The sequence below is a fragment of the Somniosus microcephalus genome, chromosome 13 (genome assembly GCF_052327205.1).
Source record: "Somniosus microcephalus isolate GS21.2 chromosome 13, FLI_Smic_1.0, whole genome shotgun sequence".
NCBI classification, from domain to species: Eukaryota; Metazoa; Chordata; class Chondrichthyes; order Squaliformes; family Somniosidae; genus Somniosus; species Somniosus microcephalus.
This window is the reverse complement of record NC_140999.1, coordinates 102,494,312-102,511,856: the sequence shown is the minus strand read 5'-3', so window position 1 is coordinate 102,511,856 and position 17,545 is coordinate 102,494,312. Positions and strand designations below refer to the sequence as shown.

Genomic DNA, 17,545 nt, shown 5'->3' with positions numbered 1-17,545 from the left:
CACTTGGATGAAGTACTGGGGGCACGGACACCCTGTTCGTCACAAGGAATGAACACCTTCAGAAGAGGGGAAAATACCTGTGGTAATTGACTGCAAATGATAAATGAGAAGGATGCAAGAGTATCAAATCCTTTCACTGGTCCCCTCAGTCCATTGACATTATGACCATGTGCCTGAAAGGGAAGCCAGCTGCCTGGCTTCCAGGCCTCAGCTGGCCGCTGTCAGTTGCCTTCTGGGAATAACAGTGGCCGATGGACAACTACTCCTTGGGCATTTCTCCTCCGTCCCATCCAGTCAGCATCCACTCTGCCCTCTCAGCGGTACAGGCAAGGTCAGCATCTGAGGACTTGGAGTGCAGCAGGGAGCCATTAGTCTGCAGATACACAGCTCATTAAAAGGCGACAGTGCAAGTAGATAAGGCCATGAAATGGTTAACAAGGCTTTTGGTGGTGTACCTACAAACAGACATTGATGCCCTGTGTGCGATCCCAATGTGTCAGGAGCCAACGTAACTAGTGCAATAGAAAAGGAGCCAGGTAACTAATTCAACCCACTCAGGTCGGGTCTATCATCGAAGTCCTGTTTGCAATAACTGCACTGATCGTTGCTTCCCTCCAAAACCTACCCCGCCGCCTTCACTGAGTCAGAACTTGCTCGCATTTGCTCCTAAATACTTCAGCTGACTCTGTATTGATTGCCCTAGGGAAGAGGGGAAGAGGAGAAAGCACACAGCAAGTTTCCTAACAATTTCCCTGACTGGATCTTCTGTTCAACGCAGAGTAGAACAAAAAGATTTTGTAACCAAAAAAAGTTAATAAATAGGCCTACATCACTCCAGCAGATATCCAGCACTGGACCCGTGTGCATCTGTTGGGCCTTTGGAACAGTCTGCCCGTTATCCTGAATCTCCCAGCAACGTACCTTCAAAAACAAAGACAAAGTTTCTACAACACTGCACGAATGGAAAGATATTTATAATGAACTAACAGCTCAAGACAGTACAGTACAGACAGACACAAAACCGAGATCATTGAGAAATTGTGATGAAAGGACATTTCTGTATGGGTGAGCAACTAATGAATATTAGTAATAACAACAGAAAATGCTGGAAAAACTCAGCAAGTCAGGCAACATCCGTGGAGAGAAATTTGAGTTGACGTTTCGGGTTTGACCCTTCTTCAAAACTGGAGAGAAAAGGAACTAGATCGAAGGCAGGGCTGCGATCGGACAAAAGAATAAAAGAACCAAAAGAAGTAAAAGAGATTAGAAGCTAGACGAGATGGTAATAGGCTGTGATTAGGTGTAAAGTGTACTGGCAGGGCAAAAGATAGCTGCCAGGTGTGAGAGAGAAACAAAAGGAAAGGGGGGGGGGGGAAAAGGAAAGGAGTGGAAAAATATAAGTGAAAATGAAATAGGGGCCGAGGTTATGATCTGAAATTGTTGAACTCAATATTGAGACCGGAAGGCTGTAAAGTGCCTAATCGGAAGATGAGGTGCTGTTCCTCGAGTTTACGTTGAGCTTCCGTGGAACAGTACAAGAGGCCAAGGACGCTTCCTGTAAGGACTCTATTCCATTCTCCCAGTTTCTCCGCCTCCGCCGTATCTGCTCCGACGATGCCACCTTCCACACCAGTGCTTCAGACATGTCTTCCTTTTTCCGCAACCGAGGATTCCCCTCTACCGTGGTTGACACCGCCCTCGACCGTGTCCATTCTATCTCCCGCACCTCTGCCCTCACCCCTGCCCCTCCCTCCCGGAACCACGATAGGGTTCCCCTTGTCCTCACCTTTCACCCCACCAGCCTCCACATTCAACGGATCATCCTCCGGCATTTCCGCTACCTCCAAAGTGATCCCACCACCAAACGTATCTTCCCCTCCCCTCCCCTTTCAGCATTCCGCAGGGACCGCTCTCTCCGAGACACCCTAGTCCACTCCTCTATCACCCCAAACAGCCCTTCCCCTTCGCCTGGCACCTTCCCGTGCAAGCGGAGGAGATGTAACACCTGCCCCTATACCTCCCCCCTCCCCACTGTCCAGGGCCCCAAACACCCCTTCCAGGTGAAACAGCGATTTACTTGTACTTCTCGCAATCTAGTATACTGTATTCGCTGCTCACGATGCGGTCTCCTCTACATTGGGGAGACCAAACGCAGATTGGGTGACCGCTTTGCGGAACACCTCCGTTCAGTCCGTAAGGGTGACCCTGAGCTTCCGGTCGCCTGTCATTTCAATTCACCGCTCCATTCCCACTCGGACCTCACCGTCCTTGGCCTCTTGTACTGTTCCACGGAAGCTCAACGTAAACTCGAGGAACAGCACCTCATCTTCCGATTAGGCACTCTGCAGCCTTCCGGTCTCAATATTGAGTTCAACAATTTCAGATCATAACCTCGGCCCCTATTTCATTTTCACTTATATTTTTCCACTCCTTTCCTTTCCCCCCCCCCTTTCCTTTTGTTTCTCTCTCACACCTGGCAGCTATCTTTTGCCCTGCCAGTACACTTTACACCTAATCACAGCCTATTACCATCTCGTCTAGCTTCTAATCTCTTTTACTTCTTTTGGTTCTTTTATTCTTTTGTCCGATCGCAGCCCTGCCTTCGATCTAGTTCCTTTTCTCTCCAGTTTTGAAGAAGGGTCAAACCCGAAACGTCAACTCAAATTTCTCTCCACGGATGTTGCCTGACTTGCTGAGTTTTTCCAGCATTTTCTGTTGTTATTTCGGATTTCCAACATCTGCAGTATTTTGCTATCGTACTAATGAATATTAGTGATTGAAAACCTCTCCCAAGTGGAGAGAGTAAACCAACACAGGAGAGCTCAAGTCAAATGGCAGGTTTTATTAGTACCACTATATTCTTCCTCTGACAATTACTAATAAACTCATCCAGATATAGCATTTTATTTTGTGGGTGTCTGGTGCTTTATTTTTGAATGTCCTTCTGCTTTGTTGATTCACACACTGGGGAAGCGTCATGGGTTTTCCTCAAGGGGGCTACACGAGTCTCTTACCAAATTTGAGGACACCCGGTCTTATGTCAAAGCAGAAGGAAACCTAAAAAAGTAAAATACTGCAGATACTGGAAATCTGAAATAAAAACAGAAAATGCTGGAAATACTCAGCAGGTCAGGCAGCATCTGTGGCGAGAGAAACAGAGTTAACGTTTCAGGTCAATGACCGTTCGACAGAACTGGGAGAAGTTAAAGTATTAACAGTTTATAAGCAAATACAGAGCCAGGGAAAAGGGGGAGGAAAGAACAAAAGGGAAGGTCTGTGATGAGGTGGAAGGCAGGAGTGATTAAATGACAAAAGGGATGATGATGCAAGGCAAAAGGAGGTGGTAATGGGACAAGTAAAGTTACAGAAGATAGGTCCAGAGGTGTAAATGGCAACAGCAGAACCAGACACCTGCTTTCCGAAAAAGTGGGAGCAATGGTTATGATGGAAAACCACAACTGAAGCTCCAGTGCGTTACCAGAGTACGAACTTAGCTAGGGCGCAATGGTGTGAAGTGAAAGCTAAGTAAAAAAAAAGGGAGCGCAGAGAAGAGGACAACAGTAAGACACAGAGGACCACAAATAAAGGGCATCGCCATTGGGTTCGTTACTCACATCGTTGGCCCAGGATCCAGCGATCAGAAAGTTGCCCGGTAATGTTGGAGGGCTAAACTCCAGGCAGCTGATGCTATCATCGGGAGGGGACATCACTTCAATATCCTGTGGAAACATTATAAACTAAGGCATGACAATTCAGTTACTGAACGCTAAACGTAATAAATCGGCTGTTGTGTTTTCCACAGAATTTGTGTCGACCTAGAACTAGGAGTAATTTTTCTGTAATAACCCTACCTCTACAGACACCTACAAGCTCTCCCTCCCCTCCCTTCACCCTCAGTGTCAAAATCAATACTCGTTGCTCCATCTCCAACTCTTAACATCCCTCTGCCTTCCTTTCCTCCTAAAACCTATAAGCTTTTAAAATTTAAACTTGGTATCACTAACCACCACATCCTGATTCACCTCCTCTTCTCTCCAAGTTTCACCTTGGTCTTAATAATAAAATCTAATATAGAATGCCAAGCATGTATAGTTAACCTAAAACCATGAATTGGTTACAGACAACCCTTAGAGATCACCCTCCACCAACACACTGTTGGATGGCTCTATAAGGAGTTAACTTCTAAAACTATAAAGTAAAACAGGGACATCCTTAGTTCTAATACGATTCAGACCCCTCTTCCTCTCCCTGATGTCTGTGTGGGTGTAGCTCCTTGTTCTCGCTCAGCTCAGAGAACCTCATTAGCTGTGCTTTCCATTCCTCCCCCTACTCATAACCTTCATACAAATCCATCTTGACGACTCCTTTCCCCTCCTGGACTCTCTCTGGCAATGCACTTTCCACAGACATCTATACAAGCCCACTGACTCTTTCCTGTCTCACATTCTGTAAAGTGTCCATCCCTTTCTCACAATTTCTCTATCTCCGTCGCATTTTTCAGAGGACTCCACCTCTCACAGAAGAGCTTCTGAAAAGGTAATTTTTCCTCAGCCAAGATTTGCTCTCCACATTAGACAGAGCCCTGCCCCAATCTTGCACTTTTCTTACAACCGCCTTTGTCCTCAGCCTCCATTTTTGCCAGACTACAATCTGCCAACAAGCAGCAGATTTTCCCCTCTCCTCTTTGCATTCCCCACATCCCTACAACCCCTCCCCTAGCACCTTTCCATGCAACCAGTGTTAATATTATTCAGGTAGTGCAGATCAAGTAGGTATTAATTGGGTACTCTCGTGTTCATATATATGGAAGCAGGCTCGGGAAGTGGGGGAAGCTTATCTTGGGGGTGCATGGTAGGTAATGTGTCTCTCTGTAAATAAAGGATGTTAAGTGACTGAAGACTAGGCTCTAGTATTGTTCAGGGAACTATAGACCAGTCAGCTTAACATCGGTGGTAGGAAAAATAATGGAATCCCTACTAAATCCGGCCTCGGGTGACTGTCTGTGTGGAGTTTGCACATTCTCCCCGTGTTTGCGTGGGTTTCCTCCGGGTGCTCCGGTTTCCTCCCACAGTCCAAAGATGTGCGGGTTAGGTTGATTGGCTATGATAAATTGACCCTTAGTGTTAGGGGGATTAAATACGTGGGGTTACGGGGATAGGGTGGGATATGTGTTGGTGTAGGGGTTACGGGGATCGGGTGGGATATGTGTCGGTGCAGGCTCGATGGGCCGAAATGGCCTCTATCTGCACTGTGGGGTTTCTGTGATTCTGTGAAAGGAGAAAACAGAAGAACATCTAGAAGCCAAAAATATAATACTGAATAATCAGCATGGATTTCAAAAGGGAAAGTCTTGCATGGCCAACCGCATTGAATTTTTTGAAGAGGTAACAAAGAGGGTAGACAAGGGTAATGCAGTTGACGTAATTTATCTAGATTTTCAAAAGGCCTTTGATAAGGTACTACATAATAGGCTAATGAATAAAGTCAGAGAATGTGGAGTCAGGGGATAAGTAGCAGATTGGATAGCTAGGCCGAGTCTACGCAATCTCTCCTCATAGGACAATCCCCCCATCCCAGGAATCAGTCTGGTTGTACTCCCTCTATGGTAAGTATATACTTCCTTAGGTAAGGAGACCAAAACTATGCACAATACTCCAGGTGTGGTCTCACCAGGGCCCTATATAATTGCAGTAAGACATCTTTACTCTTATACTCAAATCCTCTTGTAATAAAGGCCAACATTCCATTTGCTTTCCCAATTGCTTGCTGTACCTGCAGGTTAACTTTCAGTGATTCGTATACAAGGACACCCAGGTCCCTCTGAACACCAACATTTCCCAATCTCTCACCATTTAAAAAATTTCTCATTAGCCATGGTTGGACCATTTTTCCTGTGGTGTTTTTATTCCTTAAGGGAATGTATATTCTTTGCAAATTACGGATTTTTTTTTTTTTAAATGCTTGCCATTGCTTTTCTACTGTCATATCTTTTAATCTAGTTTCCCAACCTACCTTGGTCAACTCGCCTCTCACACCTACGTAGTTTGCTATCCCACTTCCAGGGCCTATCTCCTTATGTTCTCCCTCTTCTCTCAACAACAGAGGCTGACTGACCCACATTTTCTGTTTATAAACGATTTCTCCTTCATTTCTACATATCGCATCCTCTTGTGAAATAACTCAAGTTACAAAAAACACCCCTCAAACTGGTCACAATAAATAAAAATTGTCTGTGGATAAATGTGTTTTAAAAGATTATAAAACATAGAAACAACAACTTGCATTTATATAGCAACTTTTAACATAGTAAAACATCCCAAGACGCTTCACAGAGGAGCGTTAGTAAACAGAATTGGACACCGAGCCACATAAGAAGAAATTAGGACATATGACCAAGTACATTTTAAGGAGTGTCTTAAAAGGCGGAGAGACAGGTAGAGAGGCGGAGAGGTTTAGGGAGGGAATTCCAGAGTTCAGAGCCGAGGCAGCTGAAGGCTGGCCGCCAATGGTGGGGTGAAGGAAATCAGGGGTGCACAATAGGCCAGAATTGGAGGAACACAGATATCTCGGATGGTTTTAGTGCTGGAGGAGGTTACAGAGATAGAGAGGGGCAAGGCCATGGAGGAATTCGAACACAAGGACGAGAACTTTAAAACTGAGACGTTGCCGGACCAGGAACCAATGTAAGTCAGCGAGCAAAAAGGTGATGGGTAAACAGGACTTGGTGTGAGTTAGGATACGGGCAGAGTTTGGGATGAGCTGAAGTTTACGGAGGGTGGAAGATGGGAGACCAGCCAGGAGAGTGGTGGAAGAGTTAAATCTCGAGGTAACAAAGGCACAGAGGAGGGTTTCAGCAGCAGGTGAGCTGAGGCGGGCGATATTACGGCGGTGGAAGTAGGCGGTCTCGGTGATGGAGCAGATATGGTCGGAAGCTCATCTCAGGGTCAAATAGGACACCGAGGTTGCGAATGGTCTGGTTCAGCCTCAGGCAGTTGCCAGGGAGATGGATGGAGTCGGTGGCTGAGAAGCGGAGGACCAAAGACAATGGCTTTTCCAATATTTCGCTGGAAGAAATTTCTGCTTACCCAGTACGACAAATCAGAGACAGTGGAGGGTCAGGAGAGGTGGTGGAGAGCTAGAGCTGGGTGTCATCAGCGTACATTTGGAACCTGATGTTGTGTTTTCGGATGCTGTCGCCGAGGGGCAGTATGTAGATGAGAAATGGGATGGTGGTAAGGGTAAATCCTTGGGGGGCTCCAGAGCTAGCAGTGGGAAGAGAAGCCATTGCAGGTGATTATCTGGCTACGACTGGATAGATAAGAATGAAACCAGACGAGGGCAGTCCCACCCAGCTGGACAACGGAGAAGAGGCATTGGAGGAGGGTGGTGTGGGCCACTGAGTCAAAGGCTGCAGTCAGGTTGAGAAGGATGAGGAGGGATAGTTTACCATAGTTACAGCCACATAAGATGTCATTGTGACTTTGAAAAGGGTCGTTTCAGTACTGTTGCAGCGGCGGAAACCTGATTAGAGGATTCATACATGGAGCTGCGGGAAAGATGAGCACGGATTTGCGAGGTGACAGCACGTTCAAGGACTTGAGAGGAAAGGGACGTTGGGAGATGGGGCGGTAGTTTGAAAGAACAGTGGGGTCAGAGGGGTCAAGGGTGGGGGGGGGGGGTTTGAGAGGGGTCATGACAGCAGATTTGAAGAGGAGGGAAACAGTACCAGGGGAGAAGGAACCATTCACAGTATCAACTAACATGGGGGGCCAGGAATGGAAGTTGTGTGGTCAGCAGTTTGGTGGGAATGGGGCGAGGGAGCAGGAGGAAGTTTGGCAAGGTGGGCTAGGGGAAGGGAGGGAAGCTGGGGAAGCTGCAACTGAATGGATGGTCTCAATCTTTGTGACAAAGAACTCCTCACACTTCTTGTTGCAGGCGAGGATGGAGGAGGCAGAAAAAAAGGGTTTAAGAAGCCGGTCTGTAGTGAAGAGAAGCCGGAGGTTATCTTTGTATTCCAGGATGATCCTGGAATACTGAGCAGTTTTGGTCAAGGAGAGCAGGACCTGATGGTACTTTATGTGGTCCAGCCAGATCCGGCAACGAACAATGAAACCAGTTGTCCACCATAGATATTCAAGTCTGCGTCCCTTGGACTCGAGGGAGCAGAAATGAGGGCCGTACCAGGGGAACGACTAGGGTGAAAGAGAGTAATGGATTTAACGGGGATGAGGGCATCAAAAGTGGAAGCGAGGATGTGATTGAGCAGACTGGTCAATGGAGGGCCATGTACCCTCACTGATTTCAGCTAATCTGTGCCTACACTTTGAAATTTCTTATTCTGAGACTAGATTTAAAGAACTATTTCTAATACCAACATGATTGGCATTTACGTGGCACTGATCCAATCAGTGGCTAGACTGCAAGCCTGTGCAGATTTTTCTAATTCATTTTCAGAATATGGGTGTCACTGGCAAGGCCAACCCTGGATATAACAGAGGGGCTTGCTAGGCCATTTCCGAGGTCAGTTAAGAGTCAACCACATTTGTGTGGGACTGGAGTCACGTATAGGCCAGATAAAGTTTCCTTCCCTAAAAGACATCAGTGAATCAGTTGGGTTTTGACAGCTTCATGGTCACTTCTACTGATGCCAGATTTTTATTTCCAGGTTTAAAAAAAAAACTGAATTCAAAATCTCAAATTGCCATGGTGGGATTTGAACCCATATTCTCTGGATTACTAGTGCAGTAACATAACCACGACACCACAGCAGCCCAGTGCCACAAGTGCAGGTAGAAATTTACACCAAAGATTAAATCTCTAATTATACTACCGTTCTCACAGCAAGAACTCAATTGAGAAGTTGTCCTCTCTCCCTTGCTGGGATGGCCTCGACTTGAAAGGATGACATTCACTAGGCTTAACAAGGTGACGACACCTTGCCCAATGAGACATGTCGCTGAATATCGAAACATGCAGCGAGCATTTCGATTCACCTGAGTAAAGTACAAACCTCAGCTCAACTGCACAATGCGGTTTCATTCCACTACCGGACACAATTTTGAAAACATACAAAGGACAGCAATATTAACCCTTATTTGGAAGCACAAGCTTCTGTGACAAGTGTTGAAAACTTCATGTACAACTCTTCACACGCTTTCTAATTTCTTCAAAAACAATTGTGATTCGCGCAACCCAAGAAAGGACCTGTATTTCTACAGTGCCTTTCACAACCTCATGACATCCAAAGCGCTTTACAACCAATTAAGTACTTCTGAAGTGTAGTCACTGTTATAATGTAGGAAACGTGGCAATCAATTAGCGCACAAGGTTCCACAAACAGCAATGTGCTAACGACCAGGTATCTGTTTTTATGTGTTGGCTGAGGACACCAGGGAGAACTCCCCTGCTCGTTTTTGAATAGTACCATGGTATTTTTTTTTACATCCACCCAAGAGGGCAGATTGAACCTCTAACAGCGCAGTTCTCCCTCAGTACTGCACTGGAGTGTCAGCCTCGATTGTGTGCTCAAGTCCCTGGAATGGGGCTTGAACCCACAACCTTCGGACTCGGGTGCAAGAGTGCTGCCCACTGAGCCACAGCTGACCTTATCAACAATAAGGAATGCAACTTACTAATCATAAGATTTTGCTCATTTTATATACAGCTGCAGTTTATATTTGTCTGCTTTGAGGCCAAATGTACTCGATACCAGTATACCCCCTTCCAATGTACCATACCTTCATAGGATTGTGGTTGTCTGTAGCTGTCCCTCCAAACATGCCCCCTGTTCCAAAACCTCCACTTGTTCCAAATATGCTCATTTTTGGCTCTGCAAACAATGCATTTTAAAGTCACATGTTGATTATAGCAGCTCACTATAAATAGGACAGGTCCGTATGGTCACTGCGATGTGCAAGTGGAAGAATATGCTGATTGGGTTAAATGAAGCAGGGTGGGAGGAGGTTCATGTGGAGCACAAACACTAGCATGGACCAGTTGGGCCGAATGGCCTATTTCTGTGCTGTAAAATTCTATGCTACATCACAAACCACATTAAAGTTACAACAACCAAACAGCAGGATCGTTAAAATTAAACATGGGAGAAAAAACACAAGGTAATTAAGTGATTTTTAAAAAAGTGACAAAGTTAGGAAACACCTCCCTCTGTGACAGCATACTTAGCTAACAATGAAAAAAAAGCGGTGTGGAGGCATTCAAGTCGTTTCCAGTTTTAACTAAGCTTGTGCCTGGCATGACGGGACAGACTGGTCTGGATCAGTTATGCACAGATACACCTCATATTCATTAATCCGCGAAGGGGGGGGGAAGGCCAAGGGGGGGCGGAGCCCGCGGGGAGGGGCGAAGGGGGGCGCACCCCGCGGGGAGGGGCGAAGGGGGGCGGAGCCCGCGGGGAGGGGCGAAGGGGGGCGCACCCCGCGGGGAGGGGCGAAGGGGGGCGCACCCCGCGGGGAGGGGCGAAGGGGGGCGCACCCCGCGGGGAGGGGCGAAGGGGGGCGCACCCCGCGGGGAGGGGCGAAGGGGGGCGGACCCCGCGGGGAGGCGCGAAGGGGGGCGGACCCCGCGGGGAGGCGCGAAGGGGGGCGGGAATAGGTCCCACAGTGAGATACCCTGGGATGGGTTGGTGGGGCTGCTGTTTATTCCCGGGGAAATATCCTGTTAGTCCTCATTCTCACAGCAACTGGAATGAACTGGGCTCAGAAACCCGACCCTTTATCCCCAGGTTCAGTCTCCGATCCCTACCTGCGGCCGGTTGCTGCTCACACAGCCGGCTCTCGCTGCTCCTGGCCCGCAGTTACTGATCCCCGGCCTCGGTCACTGGCCTCCCCGGGCCTGGGTTACTGGGCTCTCGGACTCCCCGGGCCTGGGTTGCTGGGCTCCCCGGGCCTGGGTTACTGGGCTCTCGGGCTCCCCGGGCCTGGGTTGCTGGGCTCTCGGGCTCCCCGGGCCTGGGTTGCTAGGCGCTCGGGTTACTGGACTCTCGGGCTCCCCAGGCCTGAATTACTGGGCTCTCGTGCTCCGCCTCCCTGCCGGTGGCTCTTGATGGCGGCACGAAAGCTGCACATTGACAGTATGGTACGCAAATGTACTTCCGGTTTTCAAAACGTAGCTGCACTTCGACATTTAATATAAAAACAGAGAATGCTGGAAATACTCAACAGGTCACTCATTGCCTGACCAGCTCAGTATTTTTTAATTTCCGGCATCTGCAATATTTTGTTTCCAAATTTAATGTTTTATCTAAACATTGTGGGCTCTGAAGAGGAAAAGTAAAAGAAAAAGTTTGATTCCAAGGTTGTACTATTATTTTTTTGAAATTGATGTTTTAATGCATGATTTTAATTATGAGCGGTTTCTTTTGGGAAATTCTAAAAAACCAGCAAAGGGCAACTAAAAAAATGATAAAGTGAGAGAAGATAGCTTATGAGAGTAAGCTAGCAAGAAATATAAAAAACAGACAGTAAGAGCTTCTACAGGTATATAAAAAGGAAGAGAGCAGCTAAAGTAAACGGTCCCGTAGAGGATGAGTCTGGGGAATTAATAATGGGAAACAGGGAAATGGCAGAGACTTTGAACAAAGTTTGTATCAGTCTTCATGGTAGGAGAAACTAAAAGCATCCCAATAATGGATAATCAAGGGGCTATTGGGGGCAGGGGGGACTTAAAACAATCAGTATCACTAGAGAGAAAGTACTCGGCAAACTAATGGGGCTAAAGGTGGACAAGTCCCCTGGACCTGATGGCCTGCATCCTAGTCTTAAAAGAAGTGGCTGCAGAGACAGTGGACGCATTGGTTGTAATCTTCCAAAATTCCCTGGATTCTGGAGAGGTCCCAGCCGACTGGAAAACCGCAAATGTAACACCCCTATTTAAGAAAGGAGGGAGACAGAGAGCAGGCAACTATCGACCAGTTAGCCTAACATCTTTCATTGGGAAAATGCTGGAGTCCATCATTAAGGAAGTGGTAGCAGGACATTTAGAAAATCAGAATATAATCAAGCAGAGTCAGCATGGTTTTATGAAAGGGAAGTCATGTTTGATGAATTTGCTGGAGTTCTTTGAGGATGTAACGAGCAGGGTGGATAAAGGGGAATCAGTAGATGTCGTGTATTTGGATTTCCAGAAGGCATTCGATAAGGTGCCATGTAAAAGGTTACTACACAAGATAAGAGCTCACGGGGTTGGGGGTAATATATTAGCATGGATAGAGGATTGGCTAACTAACAGAGAACAGAGTTGGGGTAAATGGGTCATTTTCAGGTTGGCAAACTGTAACTAGTGGGGTGCCGCAGGGATCAGTGCTAGGGCCTCAACTATTTACAATCTACATTAATTACTTGGATGAAGGGTCCGAGTGTAATGTAGCCAAATTTGCTGATGATACAAAGATAGGTGGGAAAGCAAATTGTGTGGAGGACGCAAAGAATCTCCAAAGGGATATAGATAGGCTAAGTGAGTGGGCAAAAATCTGGCAGATGGAGTTTAATGTGGGAAAATGCGAGGTTATCCACTTTGGTAGGAAAAATAAAAAAGCAAATTATTATTTAAATGGGGAGATTACAAAATGCTTAGGTACAGAGGGATCTGGGAGTCCTTGTACATGAATCACAAAAAGTTAGCATGCAGGTACAGCAAGTAATTAGGAAGGCAAATGGAGTGTTGGCCTTTATTGCAAAGGGAATGGAGTATAAAAGTAGGGAAGTCCTGTTACAACTGTACAGGGTGTTGGTGAGACCACACCTGGAGTACTGCGTACAGCTTTGGTCTCCTTATTTAAGGAAGGATATACTTGCATTGGAGGCAGTTCAGAGAAGGTTCACGAGGTTGATTCTGGAGATGAAGGGGTTGTTTTATGAGGAAAGGTTGAGCAGGTTGGGCCTATACACATTGGTGTTTAGAAGAATGAGAGGGGATCTTATTGAAACATGTAAGATTCTGAAGGGGCTTGACAGGGTAGATGCAGAGAGGATGTTTCCCCTCGTGGGGGAATCTAGAACTAGGGGGCATAATTTCAGAATAATGGGGCACCCTTTTAAATCGGAAATGAGGAGGAATTTCTTCTCTCCAGAGGGTTGTGAATCTTTGGAATTCTCTTCCCCAGAGAGCTGTGGCGGCTGGGTCTTTGAATATATTTAAGGTGGAGATAGATAGATTTGGAAAGGTAAGGGATTCAAGGGTTATGGGGAGCGGGCAGGGAAGTGGAGTTGAGGCCAAGGTCAGATCAGCCATGATCTTATTGAATGGCGGAGCAGGCTCGAGGGGCCGAATGACCTACTCCTGCTCCTACATCTTATGTTCTTATGTTTTGCATAGACAGCACAGTTACAGGCCATTCGGCACAACTAGTCTGTGCTGGAGCTTATACTCTTCCCATTCCATCTACCTCACCTCAGCTTTTCAGCATATCTTTCTATTCCCTCTTGTGTCATTTACTCATCTAGATTCCTTTTGAATACATTACTTTAGCCATACTTAAAATTATACTGGCACTTAAGAGTGAATGAATTAAAAAAAGATTTGACGCCGAGGTGTTAAGCCAACAGTCAGACTGAATAAACTGACACCTAAGCAGATAGGTATCAGAAATGCTAGTTAGGAAACAAGCCCTTGAAATTAGCTTTTGCACATTAGGTGTATTCTCTTCATCCTGGGGAAGCAGCAAGTAACACTGAATGTGACTCTCAGATGCTTAAACATTGATGTTAAATATATATCGATTTTCTAGTGTCAGTCTTGGCTCAGTGGTCTCATTCTTGCCTCTCAGTCAGAAGGCTGTAGGTTCATAGTCCCACTCCAGAGACTCGAGCACATAATCCAGGCTGACACTCCAGTGCAGTACCAAGGAAGTGCAGTATGGTTGGAAGTGCCAATCTTTCAGATGACACAACAACAACAACTTGTATTTATATAGTGCTTTTAACATAGTAAAACGTTCCAAGGCACTTCACAGGATTATTATAAGACAAAAAAAATTGACACAGAGCCATATAAGGAGAAATTAGGGCAGATGACCAAAAGCGGTAGGTTTTAAGGAGCGTCTTAAAGGAGGAAAGAGAGGTGGAGAGGTTTAGGGAGGGAATTCCAGAGCTTAGGGCCGAGGCAACAGAAGGCACGGCCACCAATGGTTGAGCGATTATAGTCAGGGATGCTCAAGAGAGTAGAATTAGAGAAGCACAGATATCTCGGGGGGGGGGGGGGGGGTGGTTGTGGGGCTGGAGGAGATTACAGAGATAGGGAGGGGTGAAGCCATGGAGGGATTTAAAAACAAGGATGAGAATTTTGAAATTGAGGTGTTGCTTAACCGGGAGCCAATGTAGGTCAGCGAGCACAGGGGGTGAACAGGACTTGGTGAGAGTTAGGACATGGGCAGCTGAGTTTTGGATGACCTCAAGTTTACGTAGGGTAGAACATGGGAGGCCAGCCAGGAGTGCGTTGGAATAGTCAAGTCTAGAGGTAACAAAGGCATGGATGAGGGTTTCAGCAGCAGATGAGCTGAGGCAGGGGTGGAGACGGGCAATGTTACGGAGGTGGAAGTAGGCAGTCTTTGTTATGCTGTGGTTATCTGGTCGGAAGCTCATTTCAGGGTCTAATATGATACCAAGGTTGCGAACAGTGTAGTTCAGCCTCAGATAAATGTTAGGGAGATGGATGGACTCAGTGACTAGGGAACGGAGTTTGTGGCAGGTTTTCCCAATATTTAATGGGAGAAAATCTTTGCTCATCCAGAACTGGATGACAATTTAGAGACCGTGGAGGGGTCGAGAGAAGTGATGGTGAGGTAGACACGTTAAACCGCGGCCCTGTCTGCCTTCTCAGATGGACATAAAAGTTCCTATGGCACATGCTCTTCGAAGCAGGGGAGTTCTCCCAATGTCCTGTGAACATTTATTCCTCAATCAACACCTAAAACCGATTATCTGCACATTTATTTCAAAGAAGAGCAAGGGAGTTCTCACCGATGTCCTGGTCAATACTTATCCTTCAACCGACATCACTAAAAAAGATTAGCTGGTAATTATCACATTGCTGTTTTGGGGAGCTTACTGTGCGCAAATTAGCTGCCACATTTCCTACATTACAACAGTGACTATACTTCAATAGTATTTCGTTGGTTGTAAAGCACTTTGGGACATCCTGAGGTCATGAAAGGTGCTATATAAATGTAAGTTTTCTTTATACGTTTTCCTACACTACAAGGATAGGATGGTGGGCATACCCATAGCTTCGGCTACAATGCCCATGTAACTACTTGTTTTTGCAGATCATGGGCTTTTTTTGGAAGATATTGGTCAGCTTTTGATAGTATTCTGGTTTGGCAAGTACGAGTAGGAAAAGCAGGAATGCAGGAACAAGGAATGTAGGTGCCCAGTAGTATAAACAGAACAGCTCCACTAACACTGATGTCAGTGACATAATAAAACTCACTACGCACTTGGTTTGAGCATAAAGCAAGGCTTTAATCAACTTGTTTCAGAACACGGAAGTCTAGTTGTACTTCACTAGTTCCTTGTCTTGCAAAATGTCCCTGACAAGCTGGGGCCGATTCCCGAGTATTTATACTCCTTGGACGGCGCCACCAGCTGCCCATCCAGCGTTATTTCACGAGTAGTTTCTTGATGAATGATGAGATTTATAACAAGTCAGCATGCTAGATCCCATGGCACTATTCGAAGAGCAGAGGAGTTCTCCTATTGTCCTGGCCTACATTTATCCCTCAAACATCACTAAAACAGAAAATGGCCATTTTCTGATTGTGGGATCTTGCTGTGTGCAAATTGGCTGCTGCATTTCCTACATTACAACAGATGAATGCGTGGCTGGAGAGATGGTGCAGGAGGGAGGGCTTTAGGTTCCTGAGGCATTGGGACCATTTCTGGGGAAGGTGGGACCTGTACAAGCTGGACGGGTTACACCTCAACAGAGCCGGGGCCAATATTCTCACAGGGAGGTTTGCTAGTGCTGTTGGGGAGGGTTTATACTAGCTTGACAGAGGTATGGGAAACAGCATATCGGAGTAGAAAAGAGGAATAAGGTGCATAAAAGAATGAGTGTGTTGGATAGTACCAGAGAAGAAAGTAGTACTAGAGGCAGAAGTAGTACCATATTAGATAGGAGCAGACTAAGAAAGACTATGAAAAATTCAAAAATGGGTTTAGAATGCATGTATGTAAACGCACAAAGTGTGGTGAATAAGGTTGGTGAGCTACAAGCACAATTAGCCATGTGGCAATATGATGTTGTGGCAATAACGGAAACGTGGCTTAAAAACGGTGAGGACTGGGCACTTAATATTAGTACAAGGTGTTCAGAAAAGATCGGGAAGGAAAAAAGGGAGGTGGGGTGGCAGTGCTGTTTAAGGAAGACATTGTAGTGTTGGAAAGGGAGGATGTTCTTGTGGGGACAAGGACAGAATCTATTTGGTTAGAGTTGAGGAGCAAAAAGGGTATGATCACACTATTGGGGGTATTCTACAGGTCTCCAAATAGTGAGAGGGAGGTAGAGGAGCAAATCTGCAGGGAAATTGTAGAGATATGCAAGAGCTATAGAGTGGTGATACTGGGGGACTTTAATTACCCAAATATCGATTGGGATAATGCTAGGGTAAAGGGAAAGGAGGGGGATGAATTTTTGAAATGTGTTCAGGAGAATTTCTTTGACCAATATGTTCTTGACCCAACTAGGAAGGAGGCATTGCTGGATCTGGTGCTAGGGAATGAGGTGGGCCAGGTCGACCAAGTGTCTGTGGGAGAACACTTGGGTATGAGTGATCATTGCATCATAAGATTTAGATTAGCAATGGAGAGGAGCAAGGAACAATCTAGAGTGGAACTTCTAAACTGGAATAGGGCTAACTTCAATGGGATGCGAAAGGATCTAGACAGAGTAAAATGGAACCAAAGACTGACAGGAAAAACTGTAACAGAACAATGGGAGATCTTTAAGGAGATGTTCCAAGTACAGGCTAGGTACATTCCAACAAGAGAGAAGGGTAAGGGAACCAATGCAAGGTTGCTTGGATGACATGGGAGATAGAGAAGATAATGATACAAAAAAAGAGGGTGTATGATGAATGTCAGGTGAATTCTTCAAGGGAGAACCAGACCAAATACAATAAGTTGAGAGGGGAAGTGAAGATGAAAATAAGATTGGCAAAGAGAGAATATGAGAGTAGAATGGCAGTTAACATAAAAGGGAACCCAAAAATCTTCACATGTAAACAGTAAGTGGGTAGTAAGAGGTGGGGCGGGGCCTATTAGGGACAAAGAAGGTGATATATGCTTAGAGGCGCAGGGCAAAGCGAGAATACTCAATGAGTACTCTGTATCGGTGTTTACTGACAAAATATCAGTAGAAGTGGAAAAGGTAGAAGCAATGGAAAGGGTGAAAATTGATAAGATAGGATAAACTAGAAGGGCTGGGTATGCTTAGAGTGGATAAGTCGCCTGGTCCAGATGGCTTGCATCCCAGGTTGCTAAGGGAAACATAGAAACATAGAAGATAGGAGCAGGAGTAGGCTATTTGGCCC

The 17,545-nt window shown here is 46.0% G+C and overlaps 1 protein-coding gene across 6 annotated transcripts in view; it reads right to left on the bottom strand.

Annotated features, from left to right (window-relative positions):
- The window catches only part of rae1 (ribonucleic acid export 1), a 44,771-nt gene extending 33,614 nt beyond the window's left edge, over positions 1-11,157 (bottom strand). The window contains exons 1-4 of one of the 6 annotated variants that reach the window (XM_086005156.1): positions 10,762-11,157; positions 9,738-9,829; positions 3,615-3,719; positions 829-921 (exon numbers count right to left, since the gene is read on the bottom strand). In XM_086005156.1, coding sequence (XP_085861282.1) covers positions 829-921; positions 3,615-3,719; positions 9,738-9,821 — 282 coding nt within the window. In that variant the 5' untranslated portion in view covers positions 9,822-9,829; positions 10,762-11,157. The remainder of the gene's footprint in view (positions 1-828; positions 922-3,614; positions 3,720-9,737; positions 9,830-10,761) is intronic. The other 5 variants (XM_086005157.1, XM_086005153.1, XM_086005151.1 and 2 more) reach the window with 5 other exon arrangements.
- Positions 11,158-17,545: the final 6,388 nt, after the last annotated feature.